Source organism: Oncorhynchus mykiss, chromosome 16, assembly GCF_013265735.2.
Source record: "Oncorhynchus mykiss isolate Arlee chromosome 16, USDA_OmykA_1.1, whole genome shotgun sequence".
In the NCBI taxonomy this organism is placed as follows: domain Eukaryota; kingdom Metazoa; phylum Chordata; class Actinopteri; order Salmoniformes; family Salmonidae; genus Oncorhynchus; species Oncorhynchus mykiss.
Genome location: NC_048580.1, coordinates 37046456 through 37065560, shown reverse-complemented (window position 1 = coordinate 37065560; position 19105 = coordinate 37046456). Strand labels below are relative to the sequence as shown.

Sequence of the window (19105 nt, the reverse complement as noted above, 5' to 3'; positions counted from 1 at the left end):
GTTATGGCCATCTGCTGCTTGCCTGCGCGGGAACATTCAAATCAGGAACGCTGCTTCTCCCTGGGGAACTTCAGTGACGTTTTGGTTTCCAATATAGGCCTATTTGTTTTCAACATTTTAGTAACCTATTGAAAATTGTGAAAATTAACAATGTAGGATATTACAAATAGATTTTAATGGCAATTTAAACCAAAATGATGGGTGGAAATAGCTAAATCTATAAGACAGATCAAATAAAACAAAATTACAAAAATAACCAAATTGACTCGAATTAAAAACAATGACAACAATAACATGAGCAACAAATCCCTGCATATTATACCCTGCAATTAGGCCTAGGCCTATATTGTATGTTTGTGTTTTACATTAAAATGAAAACAGTATTTACATTTTATGGCTAAATATAAACATGTTATTAAATACATTTTCCAGTGTAGGTCTACTGCAGTTACCAAATTCCTTTACTAATGGCAGTGCCTCCACACAGCCTCCGCAGAGAGAGGTTGGCCCATCTGTCCAAATGTTCAGCGGGGTGGCGCGTGCCATCAATTAACCTCGGTTGAGCAAACAGCACGCGTGCAGTTGGAGGACTATTCAATGATTCGCTTCTTAAATCAAGAGCTTCTCATATAGCACCTTAAATTCGATTTTGAAATCAAACTACAAATAAATGGCTTTTAAATTCGATTTTGAAATCAAATACAAATAAAACGGCCACCACGTGCTCTTATTTATTTTTTATTCAGAGTTAATTTGGGTGTTTATTGTCGTTTTTTATGGTTCCATTTTCAACACTTTTTCAACACTTTTTTTTTACCTTTGTGACGCTCATTATTATCCCACCTCCAAGACGCCTACCGTTTTACATGTCTTTTGGCACAGTCCTGTGCGTCATCATCTAGTCTCTAAGGAGAGATTTATTCTCAGGAAACCGATACCTTGACCAATTGGAATTTTCACATATAAAATAATCTAATGTAAATATGTTCTCAAGCAAATCACAACTAAATGTTCTTAGATAATTGACAAATAGGATTTATATGCATCCCAACACCATACTTTTCTGCAATCTACAAATGCCGCATTTATAACCCCAATCCATAGCGTACTATACATAAATAACCAGACCAGACACAAAAACTTTAATATTTCAGCATGTATGTGCGTATCAGTTTAGAGGAGTAGCTACATCATGTGAAATTGTCACAATTGAATAAGACACAAACGGCAAGAGATCACTTTATTTGGTCGTCCGGTTTGATCCTCTTGAATACTTTAATGGTGAATTCTCTCTTGACATACAGACGCGTACACACACACGTTGTGAAGCAATACCTAACTGTGTATATCTAACAGGTATACTGGGCGCAGACGTCAATCCAACGTCTATTTCACATTGGTTCAAGGTAATTTTATTGAAATGACCCGTAAGTAAACAACATTGATTCAACCAGTGTGCCCAGTGGAATTAGTCAACCAGAAACAATGGGTTTTTGTTCTCTATATGGGGTTTAAAAGGACAAGGTAACACTGTAATCTACATTCATGTGGTCCTCTGTAGCTCAGTTGGTTTAGGTTGGTGCTATGCCAGGATGGCAGGTTTGATTCCCGGGACCGCATGACTGTAACCCGCTTTGAATAAAATCGTTTGCTAAATGGCATATTATATATTCATAAAGACTAGTCAATTCACTTGAAGATCCATAAAGGGGCAATCTGCTGTTGCTACATCCATTTGTGGACTTGTGAATAAATGATATGTATGCCTACCTATTGATTTTTTGAAAAATATTACTTATAAATGCCTCATGAGCTTAGTTCAATCATCAGAACCCAAAATATACGCTTGTTTTACTCCAATGTTGTAAACAAAGTACATTTAAACAAACACCATGTAGCCTAAAAACATGGTTAAAACTATATGAGTGCCGCTTTAATGAAACATTTGATTAACCACTTTTCCAAATAACTATGGGGTTTATAAATGACTGAGATTCTGACAGTTTTCCAATTATTTAAAAACAGTTAGTGAGTAAATGATTCATGCAGATTTTTTACAGATCAAATATAAATATATAATATAAATATATATACATGTATATTAATTGCATCTTAATGCAATCTCAACTTCCAATTAAAATAATCTGCATAATGTGTTGTAAACTCCTTGTAGACCTAACTCTTATTTCCTCATTTTTTTTGTACTAATAATGCATGTCTTTGACATATTACCATTTCATAAAGCAAAAGTATCTGAGCTGTTTATTGAGATACCACATTGCTTTTATGTATTTGCCACGTGTGTTAAAGACAAAACCACTGTTTGACTTAAACACTTTATAGTATGGTCAGTAGCTTAAGGCTAACTATGTAATTCAAAATGCACTTATTGACACTGCATGGATTGAACTACAATTGGGTGTCATGTTACCTTAGCAGACAGATGTAACCCATTTACTGTAGATACAAGCAATTCCAACATCCATATAACCTTGAGACAACACATTCTTTCTTACTGACCACCAACTTACCATTCCTCTGCCACACCACAGCAATGCAGTCATCCGTGAGTTGCTGGTGAGAATTTACATGGTCGAACTTTCCTCACACACTTGTCCTCCATTTACAATTCACGAATGCCATTAACAACAGCACTTTATCCATGATTGAATTAACACTAACTTGACATAATGACATTTTGACATGAGTGAACAATAGGAATATGACTAATAACAACAGATATTATAGAACAGACCTTCTACATTCAATAGAGTAACATTAAACGCTCTCGATATGCGTGTTACTTAATCATGCACAAGCACAAGATTACATTGTATCGATACAATAGGCTACTTTCATACCAATATGATTACGATACTACTTTAATGCATTTACAAATGTACTGATAAATGCTAATGACATTAATGTTTATATGGTGCAACATAATGGACCTGCTCTGCCAATTCGAGAGTGCTCCAAATAATAAACAGTTCACACATTCGTTCAAGGAAAGCGTGTTAGTCTTTCCCAAAACAGACAGCATGTTCTGATAATACTATTTCTGATATTATTGATGATTACATACCAGAAATCGGCCTCCTTGCTTTGATGGAGCTTCGATGGAGCAGGAGCGTGGCTTTGCGCGTGGATGGCTGGAACAGTTGATTGTATTGAGCGCCCTTTTAGCGCACGAGGCTGGTGAACCAGTGTAGCTAGGGTGCGCTTTGTGGGCGGAGGCGATTGGTCCACGCCTTCTAAGGCTTGACTAAGCCCTCAGCATCAAAGGTTAATATCTGGAATATAGCCTAACCGTATGCATATTACCATATCAAAACATAAAACATGTTTTATGATTTGTTTCATGTTAAACATATATAACATTAATGTTAAACATACATATCGATGGATTATTTTACAAAATGAGTTATTTCCTTCTCACACTATTTTCAGTAAAATAATGTTATAAGGTAGACCTTCTTTTAAAGATGTGATGGCGATCATTAATATGATCATATCGTTGGATACCCATAGCATTGAGCATTGTATTTAGTTTCAGTAGCCTATAGGTCTAATATAACAATATAATGCAACATTATCAAATAGAAAGATACTTCACCCTTCATGAACTATTTGATGGTCCAATTTCCTTCAAATTCTCCATAATTCATTAGATGGACCGGAGGGCCATCTGTCCTTTTGTTCCTCAGGCTCGTGTCGTTCTCGTGCCCCCCATATCTACAGGGGCCGCACAATGAAGACCCTTCAATGCACATATGAAATCGTGCATTCAAAAAACGCGCCATCGAGCCGTCTGTCCAATAACATTGACTATGTCTGATTGCAGCTTAGCCCACTTGTAATTCTGTATACCGAAAGACAATGTCCAATACATAGGATTGAAATATGAAATACTGCATGATCTCTTTAATTTCAGTTATAGAAGCATAGGCTATAAAAAGGCCATACGAGTAAAATTGTAGTTATTACTACCTAGAATAATGCAGACTACCGTGATCTCCTGTCTGATACAGGCTGGTGCGTCAGAGAGACTGCTGTTGAAGGAAATTAGGAATACAGTTTGAGTCGAATGTGACGCCATAGAGCCATTCGACATGGTTTAAGGGAAAACTCAAGTTGAGGCACCAGATGTGTACCTTTTTAGCTTGGATTTTGGCTTGGGTATTTACATTTCATGTCATTGATGAAGTTCATACGCGTTTACAATCTGTCCACGCTTGGGGACTAAAGGGTGCCTTGGCCTATACTATTACATGATTTAGAAGTGAACGTTATTTGACTTGATGGTGACATGTAAGCCAAACATATTATGCATGAATCCACAATACAACCTTTTGACTTGTTTTTCTAAGTCTCGTTAGAATGAATGCTACGCATGCAATGTTTTCAGGTAGTTCGGTGGCCTACAAACTACAAAGAATATAAAGTTGTCAAAAAGGCTAAATGTAAAAAAAAATACTGAGACAGTCTTCTGGGTTTGTTACATTTATCTTGTAGGTTATTGTGTGCGTCAAAAACACACTTGCGCAACCAACTGGTGCCCGAGTTACCCGGCTCGTGCAGTTCTCGTGACATTCATTACGTAGACAATACGACCCTTCATTTGGTGCTCAATCATTCAATTCAGATACATTTAGTCTATGGACAACTGTAGAATAGATACGAACGAGTTAAATTGGAGTTTTAAAATTGTCCTCACCTACACTGACCATAGATTTCTGAAGAACCTCCGATCAGTTAGACTACAGTCAGTTCAATTAGGAATCGTTGTTTCAGGAGGTCACTCGAATTCGTTTATTGTTTTTTCATGGCACAATCCAAAACAAAAAATATTTAGACAAATTATGATTTGATCAGTCTACAAAAGAGATATTACAGTGTCACCCACTCTCGTATCATATTTTATTCAGCATTGCAGTTGATAAAATATGTTTTATTTTGTTATTAAATAAACATGTCTATACAGTAATACATTAGTCACGTGTCGCTTTGTTGTTCCCCTGTGGACTCGAAATGATGCGGAAGCTTTGTGGCCAGGAGACGCGTCACCTGGTCGTATTGACTCGAGTCCTTCGCTACAGTGTAAAAATGTTACTTTATGTTTGCGCTTCTAAGTGACAGACGCTTCATGAAAATGACGTTGGTTTATGCTTGGCAAGCTGATTTATACATTCTTATACCAGTTTCTTGTTGCAAGCTCAAACACCTCCAGAGGCATATTCTGATTGACATTGCACTCACAAAAACAGATGGTAAATATATGATGCACCACAAAGGGCAGTGTAACATTGTACACACCAGATCTGGCTTGTTTAGGGTGTAATTTACTTAAATGCTATATAAAATGTACTTGATTGAGATTTATCATCTGATAATTAGTGTAAAAAGCATTTCACTAAACTACAGTATTGTCATTTCTACAATCTAATGAAACTCTGATAATTATGTATAAAGAGGAACTAGTTTGTACAGATCCAGAGGACTATACATTTTGATCAAAGCAATGCAGTTATATTGTAAAGTACCCAGATTTACAGAGGATTAATTACTTTATGGTTGTTTGGGTTTAAAGGATTCCACAATACTGATCATTTATAATACAACTACTCAATTTTTCCCTATAAAGAGAAAAACATTCCATGTCTCAGTCCATTTGAACTTTGTTTTTTGACCATTGTCTTTCCTAGAGGCTACACAGACTAACACATATACTCTTAGGTTTGCAGTGCCATGTATCAACAATTTCTTGACAGTGACCATTCAAGTTGGCCTGAAATACATTTGAACCATTATGATGCCTAGAATGATAGGGGAGACTTCTGTCAATGCTTCACCACTAAAACATTTAACAGTAACGAAGTTTGGTACTTCATTTCTTCTGCACCTGGACCTATAGGAGTTTGACTTTTTTAAACCACTGTAAGATGAAATGGAACATTTACTAAATCAAAATGCATATGTCTCATTAATAAATATTTTTAAAGAAAGCTAAAGTCAGCTAAAGACTTACGTAAATCTCTGTTACATGCAAACATCTCTGTTGACGAGTCTACGATTGTCACGGTCGTTGAATGGAGGAGACCAAGGCGCAGCGTGATGTGAATACATTCTTCTATTTATTAACAAAGAAACACTAAACAAACTATACAAAACAAACGTGACTCTATATATATATATATATATATATATATATATATATATAAACAAGTGCAGACACAGGCAACTAACCTTAGACAATAACCCACAAAATACACAAGGAATATGGCTGCCTAAATATGGTTCCCAATCAGAGACAACGATAAACAGCTGCCTCTAATTGAGAACCAATCTAGGCAACCATAGACATACATAACACCTAGACTAGTAAACACCCATAGACATACAAAACCCCTAGACAGGAACAAAAAACACATACATCACCCATGTCACACCCTGACCTAACCGAAATAATAAAGAAAACAAAGAATACCAAGGTCAGGGCATGACAACGATACATAAAACACTTAACAAGAATGGTGTTCATGGGAGGACACCACAGAAAAAGCCACTGCTGTCCAAAAAAAAACATTGCTGCATGTCTGAAATTCGCAAAAGAGCACCTGGATGTTCCACAGTGCTACTGGCAAAATATTCTGTGGACAGATTCAACTAAAGTTGAGTTGTTTGGAAAGAATGCACAACACTATGTGTGGAGAAAAAAAGGCACAGCACACCAACATCAAAACCTCATCCCAACTGTAAAGTATGGTGGAGGGAGCATCGTGGAGCATTGGGGCTGTTTTGCTGCTTCAGGGCCTGGACAGCTTGCGATCATCGATGGAAAAATGTATTCCCAAGTTTATCAAGACATTTTGCAGAAGAATGTAAGGCTATCTGTCCGCCAATTGAAACTCAACAGAAGTTGGGTGTTGCAACAGGACAACGACCCAAAACACACAGGTAAATCAACAACAGAATGGCTTCAACAGAAGAAAATATGCCTACTGGAATGTCCCACACAGAGTCCTGACCTTAACCTGATTGAGATGCTGTGGCATGACCTCAAGAGAGCGGTTCACACCAGACATCCTAAGAATATTGTTGAACTGAAACAGTTTTGTAAAGAGGAATGGTCCAAAATTCCTTCTGACCGTTGTATAGGTCTGATCCGCAACAAAAGAAAAAGTTTGGTTGAGGTTATTGCTGCCAAAAGAGAGCCAAACAGTTATTAAATACTTATACTTTTCCCATGAAAACATATGATTGTTTGTGTGTTATTCGTTTAATAAGCACACTGTATTTGTCTATTGTTGTGACTTAGATGAAGATCAGATCAAATTTGATGACCAATTTATGCAGAAATCCAGGTAATTCCAAAGGGTTCACATACTTTTTCTTGCCACTGTATAGCCTACATTAATGTGATTTAGACCTGTGCAATTCATTGAACACTGAATGTCAGTGAATGGACATTTGTCATTCCAAAAAGCTGAACTATTACAAAAACAGTAATTTTTGAAACACATGCCTTATGTCTTCTTAGTCACTGATGCAAATGGTCTCTTGCTCCTTGGTTACACATCTTTAGCATATGCTTTTTATTTCCTTATTTTTGTAAATACAAACACTAAGGTAGAAAATGGCAGCACTTCATCTTGTGCTTCCACGAATAATTATGTAGAACCTTGTCTATAATATAAAGTATGGACAAAGTTCTACATGATTATGAGTAAAATCAACAATAAAATGTTAATTATCAAGTTGTGATCAGGTTTAGGGAACATGATAAAATGCATTTGAAGCTACACATTTAATTCAAATAAAATGTGCTTTACCAAATCATGTTAAATGGATTGTATTCCATTACAGTGCATTTACTTGAACAAATTATATTGGCTTGACAAAAAGAAAATAAGTAAACTGTTTAGCCAACATGTTTCATTCATGTGGAACCGATGTACACATTTGAATGAAGTAAATTCAAATAATTTCTTCAGTGTAATATTCAACAAATAGCATTGGTTTTTCCCATAGGAAAACGGCGGTACGAGAGCAGCAACACAGATGAATGAATAACAGAACACATGGGAAAATTGAGCTTATAATGTGATCAATGGAAAATAGCCTACATGAAAGTAAGAGTAAACATTGTTTCTAGTTGAGGTTAGTTACAAGTCAAGTGTCCTGGCTTCGCATCAATTAAAAAGACGGACGGACGAGTGACTGAAGTGACCGCCTGGAAACTATGTGGGAGAGCCGGGCAGATCAGATCAAGCAAATTGCATGAAATATCCTGCATGTTTAGGATTGGACAAAACAGATGAAAAGGAGCTTCATGTCAAAAAAAATTCCATTAGTCTCGACTCATATTTTCTACTAAAATGTAAAGTCATTTGTAATAGTTATCGTTTTTTTCCCCAGGGCATCTCGTTATCGTCATAGTTTTTGTCAGGAAAAATAGGTAATTGCAAAGTATTTTTCATCATAGTTATTGTTGACGAAATGAACACAAACCCACTGAATACCCTTTGAGCACAGTCAAGTTAATAATTAAGCATTGGATGGTGTATCATACCACCCAGACCTTACACATATCCAGATGTCCTTCCTAACTGAGCTACCAGAGGAAGGAAACCGTTCAATGGCTTAGATGGGAGAAAAATGTCTTGGTCACTACACAAAACTGGTGTGAGTAAAAAGGAGGCCTGTACTGAAAAAACAACAACATTCCAAAACATGCATCCTGTTTGTAAAACTGTTACTGAAGAAAAAGAACGCCAAAGGAATTCACTTTTTGGCCTAGGTTTGAGGCAAATCCTATCACTAACACCCTGCATATTTTCAATCATGGTGGTGGCTGCATTATGTTATGAGTGCTTGTCAAGGGCAGGGTCTGGGGAGTTTTTCATGATCAAAAGAAACAGGATGGTCAGACAGAACTAAATGTAGTAGATTAGGATCTGTGAAACTCACTCCATAGCCTGAAGTGTCCCCACTTGCACTCCCGAAAGGCTGGCTTTTTGGTGGAGAGATAGGGTCACTCTTTAGGAGGGAAGTCACGTGTTTGCAAGCCAGAAGTCAGGATTTTGAGCCTCGTTAAGAGCCGAATCAGGAGAAAGCTGTACTCATTAAGCAAGCAGTTTGATGTCCTTTAGTAATGTGACCCGGATCTGCATTTGCACATAGCTCAATGCTGTGGTTGCTGTTGAGTGAGATGGGGGATGAAGGTATCATATGGGGATTTGTGAAACTCACTTCTCAACCTAAATCAAATGTTATTTGTCACATGCGCCGAATAGAATAGGTAAATACAACCTTACAGTGAAATGCTGAATACAACAGGTGTAGTAGACCTTACAGTGAAATGCTGAATACAACAGGTGTAGTAGACCTTACAGTGAAATGCTGAATACAACAGGTGTAGTAGACCTTACAGTGAAATACTTACTTTCAAGCCCTTAACCAAAAATGAAATTTTAAGAAAAAAAGGAAGAAAAGTCACAAATAATTAAAGAGCAGCAATAAAATAATAGCGAGGCTATATGCAGGGGATACAGGTACAGAGTCAATGTGTGGGGGCACCGGTTAATCGAGGTAATTGAGGTAATATGTACATGTAGGTAGAGTTATTAAAGTGACTTATGCATAGATGATAATAACAGATAGTAGCAGCAGCGTCAAAGGGGGGGAATGCAGATAGTTTGGGTAGCCATTTAATTAGATGTTCAGTAGCCTTATGGATTCGGGGTAGAAGCTGGACCTAGACTTGGCACTCCGGTATCGCTTGCTGTGTGGTAGCAGAGAGTCTTTGACAATTTTTAGGGCCTTCCTCTGACATCGCCTGGTATAGAGATCCTGGATGGCAGGAAGCTTGGCCCCAGTGATGTACTCGGCCATAGGCACTACCCTCTGTAGTGCCTTGCGGTCAGAGGATGAGCAGTCGCCATACCAGGCAGTGATGCAACCATGCTCTTGATGTTGCAGCTGTAGAACCTTTTGAGGATCTAAGGACCCATGCCAAATATTTTCAGTCTGCTGAGGAATAGGTTTTGTCATGCCCTCTTCACGACTGTCTTGGTGTGCTTGGTCCATGTTAGTTTGTTGGTGATGTGGACACCAAGGAACTTGAAGCTCAACCTGCTCTACTACAGCCCCTTCGATGAGAATGGGGGCGTGCTCGGTGCTCCTTTTCCTGCAGTCCACAATCAGCTCCCTAGACTTGATCACATTCAGGGAGAGGTTGTTGTCCTGGCACCACACCACCAGGTCTCTGACCTCCTTCCTATTTGTTGTCTCATCATTGTCGGTGATCAGACCTACCACTGTTGTGCCATCAGCAAACTTATTGATGGTGTTTGGCTACGCAGTCGTGGGTTAACAAGGAGTACAGGAGGGGACTAAGCATGCAGCCCTGAGGGGCCCCCGTGTTGAGTATCAGTAGGCAGATTACGCAAACGTCATGTTAACACCTTACTCTACTTATCTGAATCGGCGTACGGTCAAAATCGGAGTAAGCATATGCCGATTAAAACATCTGGTTTTCTGAGCAATCTTTAGAATTATTAGGGTATGTAAACACCTTACTGGGCGTTTCAGCAATATATTTAATCTGCGCATGTGCCAGCACCAGCCGAGTGAGCCTCCCTCTTTAGGGCGAGTGAAGTAATTGCAGATCAACTGAATGTATGTGTCTTAGAAGTAGTTTTCACATTAAAACGTTATATGTCCTATCTCAGAATCAAATATGCTTCCCAAAAGTAACATGGCCGCTGTTCATTTTGAAGTTTTCTGCACTTACCAGAGTGCCATCAGGTAGCCCGGCTTCAGATGTGTACGTAAACAGGATTATTAGGGAATGTATCATTCTTGTAAAGCATGCTTTAAAGCATGTAAAGCTTGTAAATCATTATTGTGTGCATGTAACAGTACTCATTGGCTGGTCATCACGAGGGTGTTGGATATAGATAAGTACTCCATCGTTCTGTTAAAGACCTATAGGGAGGGTAGCCTATGACTCTATATGCCACTAGAAAGGCAATCAATATCCGTTATGGACAACAATGAATCCATCATACCACTATAGTTCATTTATGCTAGCAAATACAGTTTTGATGTAGGCCTATACATATTTAACATCTGGATCCATTTAATATTGAAATATTTACATTTCATGATGGCAAATCCATGGCATTCTTATAATATTCAAATAACTGTTCCAACAAGGCTAGTCTACCCCAAATAGAAGCTTGATGTTCCATTTTATGCTTCACTGAATTTTCACTTGACCCCCATCTGTCTTGAAAGGTTGGCTCGTGTCAGTCTCATGCCGTTTTCATAACGAGTTCAATGAGGGGGTGCACTGCGTCTGCGAACCCGTTCAAACCCAGATTCTCACCATTTATGATGCATAGCATGATCTTATTTACAACATAATAGACCAATAGAACAATAATTATAATATTTTCATTGTGTAAACTTGTACCACATTGACGTGAATTAGATAATGAAAATATGCAAATTTCATAAATATTGAATATGGTTAAATTAAATAGTTTCGATCTTCAATGTGCAAAATAGTCATTTGATGCTCTTAACTGGAAAAGGTTTGGTTTATTGCACTGAGTACTGCCATACTGAAATAGATGCACTAGCCTACATCACGTTAACGAACATGGATGTCTCATGTAGCCTATATCCTGATGCACACAGACATTATCCCAGCTAAAAGGAACACTTGTCTGTCTGTTCAATAACTGCTGTGTCACCCCTCATACAGCGCATCCATGATGCACAGCATCTCCGATACAGTGGTCAACAAAAACATGATAATTTCCTCCACATTTTGAGGTATTCCCCAACAAAGGATCACTGTCCATTCAGCTTGCACAGATGGGGTACCCACGCCAAATTATGGACAAAGGGGGCCCTAACAGAAAGCCCTCCAGGATTTTGTGTTTGATATCGAAAGCCCTGTTCCTAAACTGGACTTCACGGCAGTTCATTTGGGTAAAAGGGCGAGTGCAAAAAAAATGCGTAGGCCTATCCATTTCTGGCTATTTTTTTAACTGAACCTTTATTTAACTAGGCAAGTTAGTTAAGATCACATTCTTATTTACCATGATGGCCTACGGGGGCTGGGATTAAAAAATAAATATATGTTCACTACACGTCAAAAGTTTTAGAACATCTACTCATTCAAGGCTTTTCTTTATTTGTATGATTTTCTACATTGTAGAATAATAGTGAGTACATCAAAACTATGAAATAACACATGGAATCATGTAGTAACCAAAAAATTGTTAAACAAATCAAAATATATTTTATATTTGAGATTCTTCAAATAGCCACCCTTTACCTTGATGACAGCTTTGCACAGTCTTGGCACTCTCTTAACCAGCTTCATGAGGTAGTCACTTGGAATGCATTTCAATTAGCAGGTGTGCCTTGTTTAAAGTTAATTTTTGGAATTTCTTTCCTTCTTAATGCATTTGAGCCAGTCAGTTGTGTTGTGACAAGGTATGGGGGGGGGGGGGGGGGGGGGGGGTATACAGAAGAAACCAAGTCCATATAATGGCAAGAACAGCTGAAACAAGCAGAGATAAATGACAGTTCATCGTTACTTTAAGACATCAAGTTCAGTCAATACGGAATATTTCAAGAACTTTGAAAGTTTCTTCAAGTGCAGTCGCAAATACCATCAAGCGCTATGATGAAACTGGTTCTCATGAGGACTGCCATAGGAATGGAAGACCCAGAGTTACCTCTGCTGCAGAGGATCAGTTCATTAGAGTTACCAGCCTCAAACTTCAGCCCAAATAAATGCTTCACAGAGTTCAAGTAACAGACACAGAGAAGAGAACAGAGAAGACTGTGTGAATCAGGCCGTCATGGTCAAATAGCTGGGAAAAAAAACTACTAAAGGACACCAATAGGAAGAAGAGACTTGCTTGGGCCAAGAAACACGTGCAATGGACATTAGACCAGTGGACATTTGTCCTTTGGTCTGGAGTCCAAATTGGAGATTTTTGGTTCCAACCGCCAAGTCTTTGTGATACGCGGTGTGGGTGAACGGATTATCTCTGCATGTGTATTTCCCACCGTAAAGCATGGAGGAGGTGGTGTAATGGTGTGGGGGTGCTTTGCTGGTGACACTTTCTGTGATTTATTTTTAATTCAAGGCACATTTAACCAGTATGGCTACCACAGCATTCTGCAGTGATACGCCATCCCATCTAGTTTTGGCGTAATGGGACTATCAATTGTTTTTCAAAATGACAATGACCCAACACACCTCCAGGCTGTGTAAGGGCTATTTTACCAAGACGGAGAGTGATGGAGTGTTGCATCAGATGACATACATCCACAATCCCCCGACCTCAACCAAACTGAGATGGTTTGGAATGAGTTGGACCGTAGAGTGAAGGAAAAGCAGCTAACAAGTGCTCAGCATATGTGGGAACTCCTTCAAGACTGTTGGAAAAGCATTCCAGGTGAAGCTGGTTGAGAGAATGCCAAGAGTGTGCAAAGCTGTCATCAAGGCAAAGGGTAGCTATTTGAAGAATCTCAAATATATTTTGATTTGTTTAACACTTTTTTGATTACTACATGATTCCATATGTGTTATTTCATAGTTTTGATGTACTCACTATTATTCTACAATGTCGAAAATTTTAAAAGTAAAGAAAAACCCTTGAATGAGTAGGTGTTCTAAAACTTTTGACGGGTAGTGTGTGTGTGTGTGTGTGTGTGTGTGTGTGTGTGTGTGTGTGTATACAGTGGGGCAAAAAAGTATTTAGTCAGCCACCAATTGTGAAAGTTCTCCCACTTAAAAAGATGAGAGGCCTGTAATTTTCATCACAGGTACACTTCAACTATGACAGAATAAATGAGAAAAAAAATCCAGAAAATCACATTGTAGGATTTTTAATGAATTTATTTGCAAATTATGGTGGAAAATAAGTATTTGGTCAATAAAAAAAGTTTATCTCAATTCTTTGTTATATACCCTTTGTTGGCAATGACAGAGGTCAAACATTTTCTGTAAGTCTTCACAAGGTTTTCACACACTGTTGCTGGTATTTTGGCCCATTCCTCCATGCAGATCTCCTCTAGTGCAGTGATGTTTTGGGGCTGTTGCTGGGCAACACGGACTTTCAACTCCCTCCAAAGATTTTCTATGGGGGAGATCTGGAGACTGGCTAGGCCACTCCAGGACCTTGAAATGTTTCTTACGAAGCCACTCCTTCGTTGCCCGGGCGGTGTGTTTGGGATCATTGTCATGCTGAAAGACCCAGCCACGTTTCATCTTCAATGCCCTTGCTGATGGAAGGAGGTTTTCACTCAAAATCTCACAATACATGGCCCCATTCATTCTTTCCTTTACACGGATCAGTCGTCCTGGTCCCTTTGCAGAAAAACAGCCCCAAAGCATGATGTTTCCACCCCAATGCTTCACAGTAGGTATGGTGTTCATTGGATGCAACTCAGCATTCTTTGTCCTCCAAACACAAAGAGTTGAGTTTTTACCACAAAGTTATATTTTGGTTTCATCTGACCATATGACATTTTCCCAATCTTCTTCTGGATCATCCAAATGCTCTCTAGCAAACTTCAGACGGGCCTGGACATGTACTGGCTTAAGCAGGGGGACACGTCTGGCACTGCAGGATTTGAGTCCCTGCCGGCGTAGTGTGTTACTGATGGTAAGCTTTGTTACTTTGGTCCCAGATTTCTGCAGGTCATTCACTAGGTCCCCCTGTGTGGTTCTGAGATTTTTGCTCACCGTTCTTGTGATCATTTTGACCGCACGGGGTGAGATCTTGCGTGGAGCCCCAGATCAAGCGAGATTATCAGTGGTCTTGTATGTCTTCCATTTCCTAATAATTGCTCCCACAGTTGATTTCTTCAAACCAAGCTGCTTACCTATTGCAGATTCAGTCTTCCCAACCTGGTGAAGGTCTTTGTTTCTGGTGTCCTTTGACAGCTCTTTGGTCTTGGCCATAGTGGAGTTTGGAGTGTGACTGTTTGAGGTTGTGGACAGGTGTCTTTTATACTGATAACAAGTTCAAACAGGTGCCATTAATACAGGTAATGAGTGGAGGACAGAGGAGCCTCTTAAAGAAGTTACAGGTCTGTGAGAGCCAGAAATTTTGCTTTTTTGTAGGTGACCAAATACTTATTTTCCACCATAATTTGCAAATAAATTCATTAAAAATCCTACAATGTGATTTTCTGGATTTTTTTTTCTAATTTTGTCTGTCATAGTTGAAGTGTACCTATGATGAAAATGACAGGCCTCTCTCACCTTTTTAAGTGGGAGAACTTGCACAATTGGTGGCTGACTAAATACTTTTTTGCCCCACTGTATATATATATATATATATCTTGTTGTGATGTGTGTTTTGTCCTATATATAGCACCCTTACCTGCCGATCGATAAATTATGTCTCCATAATCTAGCATGGGTAGGATGATCATCTGAATCAGGGTTAATTTGGCAGCTGGGGTGAAAGAGGAGTGAATACCATAGAGGAAACAAAGTCTAGATTTAACTTTAGTCTGCAGCTTTGATGTCTGCTGAGAGAAGGACAGTGTTCCATCTGGCCATACAGTGTACCGTCTAGTGCCCTAGCTGTCTCACAAAGAGACTACAAGCAAGGGCAGCTTGCAACAGTGTAAGCCTATATGATAACTTCCATCTCCCTTACACTATAAATGTAGCTAAGGATGCAAAATATATTTACAAAGCACATGGATGGTGCAAGGTCACCTCGAAAAGCAATATTGAATAACCAATGCATAAATTGTTTGGAGAGACTTTGTATTTTCATTTAGCCTAATAAATTGTGTAGCTTAATGTAATCTAGAAGTAATGGACAAAGTATAGGACATATAATTTCCTATACTTTGGCACAGTACATTGTAGCATATAGGCTGCAATTGACTGTTAAGAAGCCTTCATAAGCCTGTTCAGAAGATTTGACAAGCCAACACAGTGCCACCAGCATTTAACAATCCAAAACCAGGTGTATTATGTCACATATTGACTGTCAGAGTTAATGCCTAACCTTAAGAATTTGGAATGAATGCCTGCACTTAACCCTAACCTTAAAAATTGGGGGTTAATGCCTAAACTTAACCTTAAACACTTGAAATTTGACGTTTTGAACTTCAAATTCTGGTGCAAAACTGTTAGAGATGATATTGTAAACCACTGTCCCTACCCCCACTCACCATCATGCAGATGGAATATAGGCTACTGACGCCAAATATGTTTGAAAAAACACGCAGACAGGTGACGGGAGCACAAATCAAGAACATGGGTAAGCAATGGGACACGGTACAAGTGCAGCGCAATGGCAGAGACGTGGGGGATGGGCGTGCAACAGACTCCCCATCTGTTGCGCATCCATGGCGCGTGCCGAGCGCGTGAGTTTAACAGCGGCTCATAGCTGCACAGAGCAAATGAGAGCACTCTATTGACAAAGACTTACATAAAATACAAAATGTATAAATACAACTTCTGCATTTTGGTTCATATAGTGATACATGAAAAGTCCATCTGAGTAGGCTAACACAACGGTGTGTATTTGGAAATAAATTTCCTGTCATGCATTGAAATATCAACAGAATGTAGGCTATTTGACATAAATAATTCATACAATCTACATTTAATTATTGTATAAACATCAATGGTTCCCCTGCATTGCCCCCCCCCCCCCCCCCCCCCCCCCCCCACATACACACACATTTAAGAAGGGTCTTAGCCACAGGTGAATGTTCTTGTTCAGATAGACTGCATTGAAAACATGTTGATTAGGACAAGGACAAGCAAATGTTAATCCATACATAGCGTGGCTTGGGGATCGGTTTTGTCAACATTTTGGAATCGCTTACTATTTTAGAACGTTTGTCTGGCTACATAAGATTCAGAGTCCTAACTCTGAATCAAGACTGAAGAAAACAAACCTAGACCATAATCTACATTTGAATAGAAGCATGATTATAAGTACTATTAATACAACTTGTTTGGTTGTAAGACTTCCCCCCAAGTGCATTATGTTCCAGTAGCCCACTGTGAAAATAAAGCTATTTACAATGTGTCAAACAAGATGTAGGCTATCTAATAAATACAACCGAATAAACCTTAATGCTGTTTATTAAACATGATGTTATCATACTTTACAGTTTTAGCTTTAAAATGTAATTTCAGGATAGTTTAGGATCCCACGTCTTATATAAGCATTTAGGTTATATGCAAGGATAGAGACGGTGCACATGAATGAATGAAACTTTAAACATTTTTAAAGTTATAGCTACCACAAAATGCAATACCACCAGTGAGACATGCCAGTTGTGGAAGCCAAATGTCAACCCTATATCCCAACAGGCCAGATGGTCAAGTCGAGTGCATGTGTTGCTGTCCCAAAGGCATAGTCACCTGCGTCAAGACTCCAAGACAATGGATGGAGGTCCCCCCTCGACGCGCGAAACTCGCATAAATACAGCGCTCTCCCTCCGCTCAGCACACAGCAGCTCACCACCTCGCAAAGAGCACATCGCCTCTCTCCTAAAAGCACAACTTCTAGCTAAAGACATGACTCCAAGAATCACTCCTGAGACTACCCAGCTTGTCCCCTCAAGGTCCACGGTGGCCCAGAGGAAAGAAGCGAACGAACTGAGAAAGGTAAGAGAAACTAAGAGTCAAATGTGTTTATCATTCAACTCGCTATACTGTAGCTTTCGTTCAATGCTATATACCCTTTTCGAGTTACTAATGGCTTTTTATCGCTTCTTCCAGACACTAAAGCCTTTGTTGGAAAAGAAAAGGCGCGCACGCATCAACGACAGCCTCGGTCAATTGAAGACTCTAATCCTCCCTCTGGTCGGCAAAGACAACGCTCCATACTCGAAGCTTGAGAAAGCCAATATTCTGGAGATGACCGTCCGATTCCTCCGAGATCTCCCTTCATCTTCAGTCAAAAGTCAGTATTATTTCAGAAAGCTAATTCTATCATGTTGTGTATGTGTACCGTGTTGTATTAATATGTTGCACATTTGTCATTGGATCATTAAACTAAACTTTCGCCTATTTTTTCCCCCAGGTTCATCAGACAGCTACAAAGAAGGGTACAAAGCCTGCCTGCAGCGCGTCACCGCTCTGATCCCCAAAACGAACCTGGACAAAGACTCGTGTCAGCGGGTGAACGACTTCATCCAGCAGGCCATGTCTGCGTCCGTCGACCCAGCTTGTCAGAACTGTTGCGCCCAGAGCTCCAGGGCTTTCCCCCAGATTCAGCAGAGACTACTGAGCCTCAAAGCCAACGTTGGCTCCAGAATCGAGAACCACTCGAACTCGCTTCCCAACCGGCCCCAGCCAGTGCCACAAACTATCAATGCTAACATGTGGAGACCCTGGTAGATTAGACAGACGCTCCCTTAGCGAGCATTGTTTTGTGATATATATATATATAAACGCTGTTAGATGTAGATATTAACTGGAAGAGATGAGGGAGTTATTTCACGTTTGACTAGTAATGCATTTATTTATTCACAGACAAATCAGATGAGCACAGACTTTATGAGCAGACAAATTCTATGATCTTTGTTAGGCTAAATGCAATCCTCTTTGGGATTTCCAAGATTTGGGTTGTAGACAACACAATTGTAAAACCCCAAGGGTTATTTTGTTTGAGGTTTGCGCTATTGACTTAAGTACTTTTGGTCTGTGCAAAGGAGTAGACTGTAAACACTGTGTGTTATAGTAACGTATTATTTATTTGATGAGAACACAATTTAGTTTATGTGTCTTATGACACAAACGATTTTGTCATTGATCATACACTTTCAATAAAAGATCATTATAAAAAAGAAATAAACTGTTTTGTTGTATTTTCTCAGTATTGGTAACGTTATTCCAACAACATGAAACATTGGATTGAACATGTGTTTATTTGCTGAAATGGCGCTATAGGAATAATGCTAGAACTGTTTGGTTGTTTGCACAGCAGTTGATCCCTATTCGTCCCATTGTGGGGTGTTGCGCTGCTCATAACTTCTGATCGTGAATTTGCTCGGAAAGAGGCCATTTGCTTGTTTGGTTTGGGGG

General features: G+C 39.2%; 1 protein-coding gene across 2 annotated transcripts; it reads left to right on the top strand.

Annotated features, from left to right (window-relative positions):
- Positions 1-17443: 17443 nt before the first annotated feature.
- LOC110492898 (transcription factor HES-2-like) lies at positions 17444-18862 on the top strand. 2 transcript variants are annotated; one of them, XM_021567364.2, is made up of 3 exons: positions 17444-17683; positions 17798-17981; positions 18102-18862. In XM_021567364.2, the coding sequence occupies exons 1-3, from the start codon at positions 17459-17461 to the stop codon at positions 18416-18418; spliced, it is 726 nt and encodes a 241-aa protein (XP_021423039.2). In that variant the 5' UTR covers positions 17444-17458; the 3' UTR covers positions 18419-18862. The 2 variants fall into 2 exon arrangements, with proteins under 2 accessions (XP_021423039.2, XP_036801749.1); XM_036945854.1 differs by having other exon boundaries at positions 17798-18862.
- The last annotated feature ends 243 nt before the right edge of the window (positions 18863-19105 follow it).

Excerpts from the sequence above, each read along its gene's own strand:
- LOC110492898 (XM_036945854.1), top strand. The coding sequence starts at position 17,459 with ATGGATGGAGGTCCCCCCTCGACGCGCGAAACTCGCATAAATACAGCG. Across the intron at positions 17,684-17,797 it reads AAGCGAACGAACTGAGAAAG|ACACTAAAGCCTTTGTTGGA; the intron begins GTAAGAGAAACT and ends CGCTTCTTCCAG.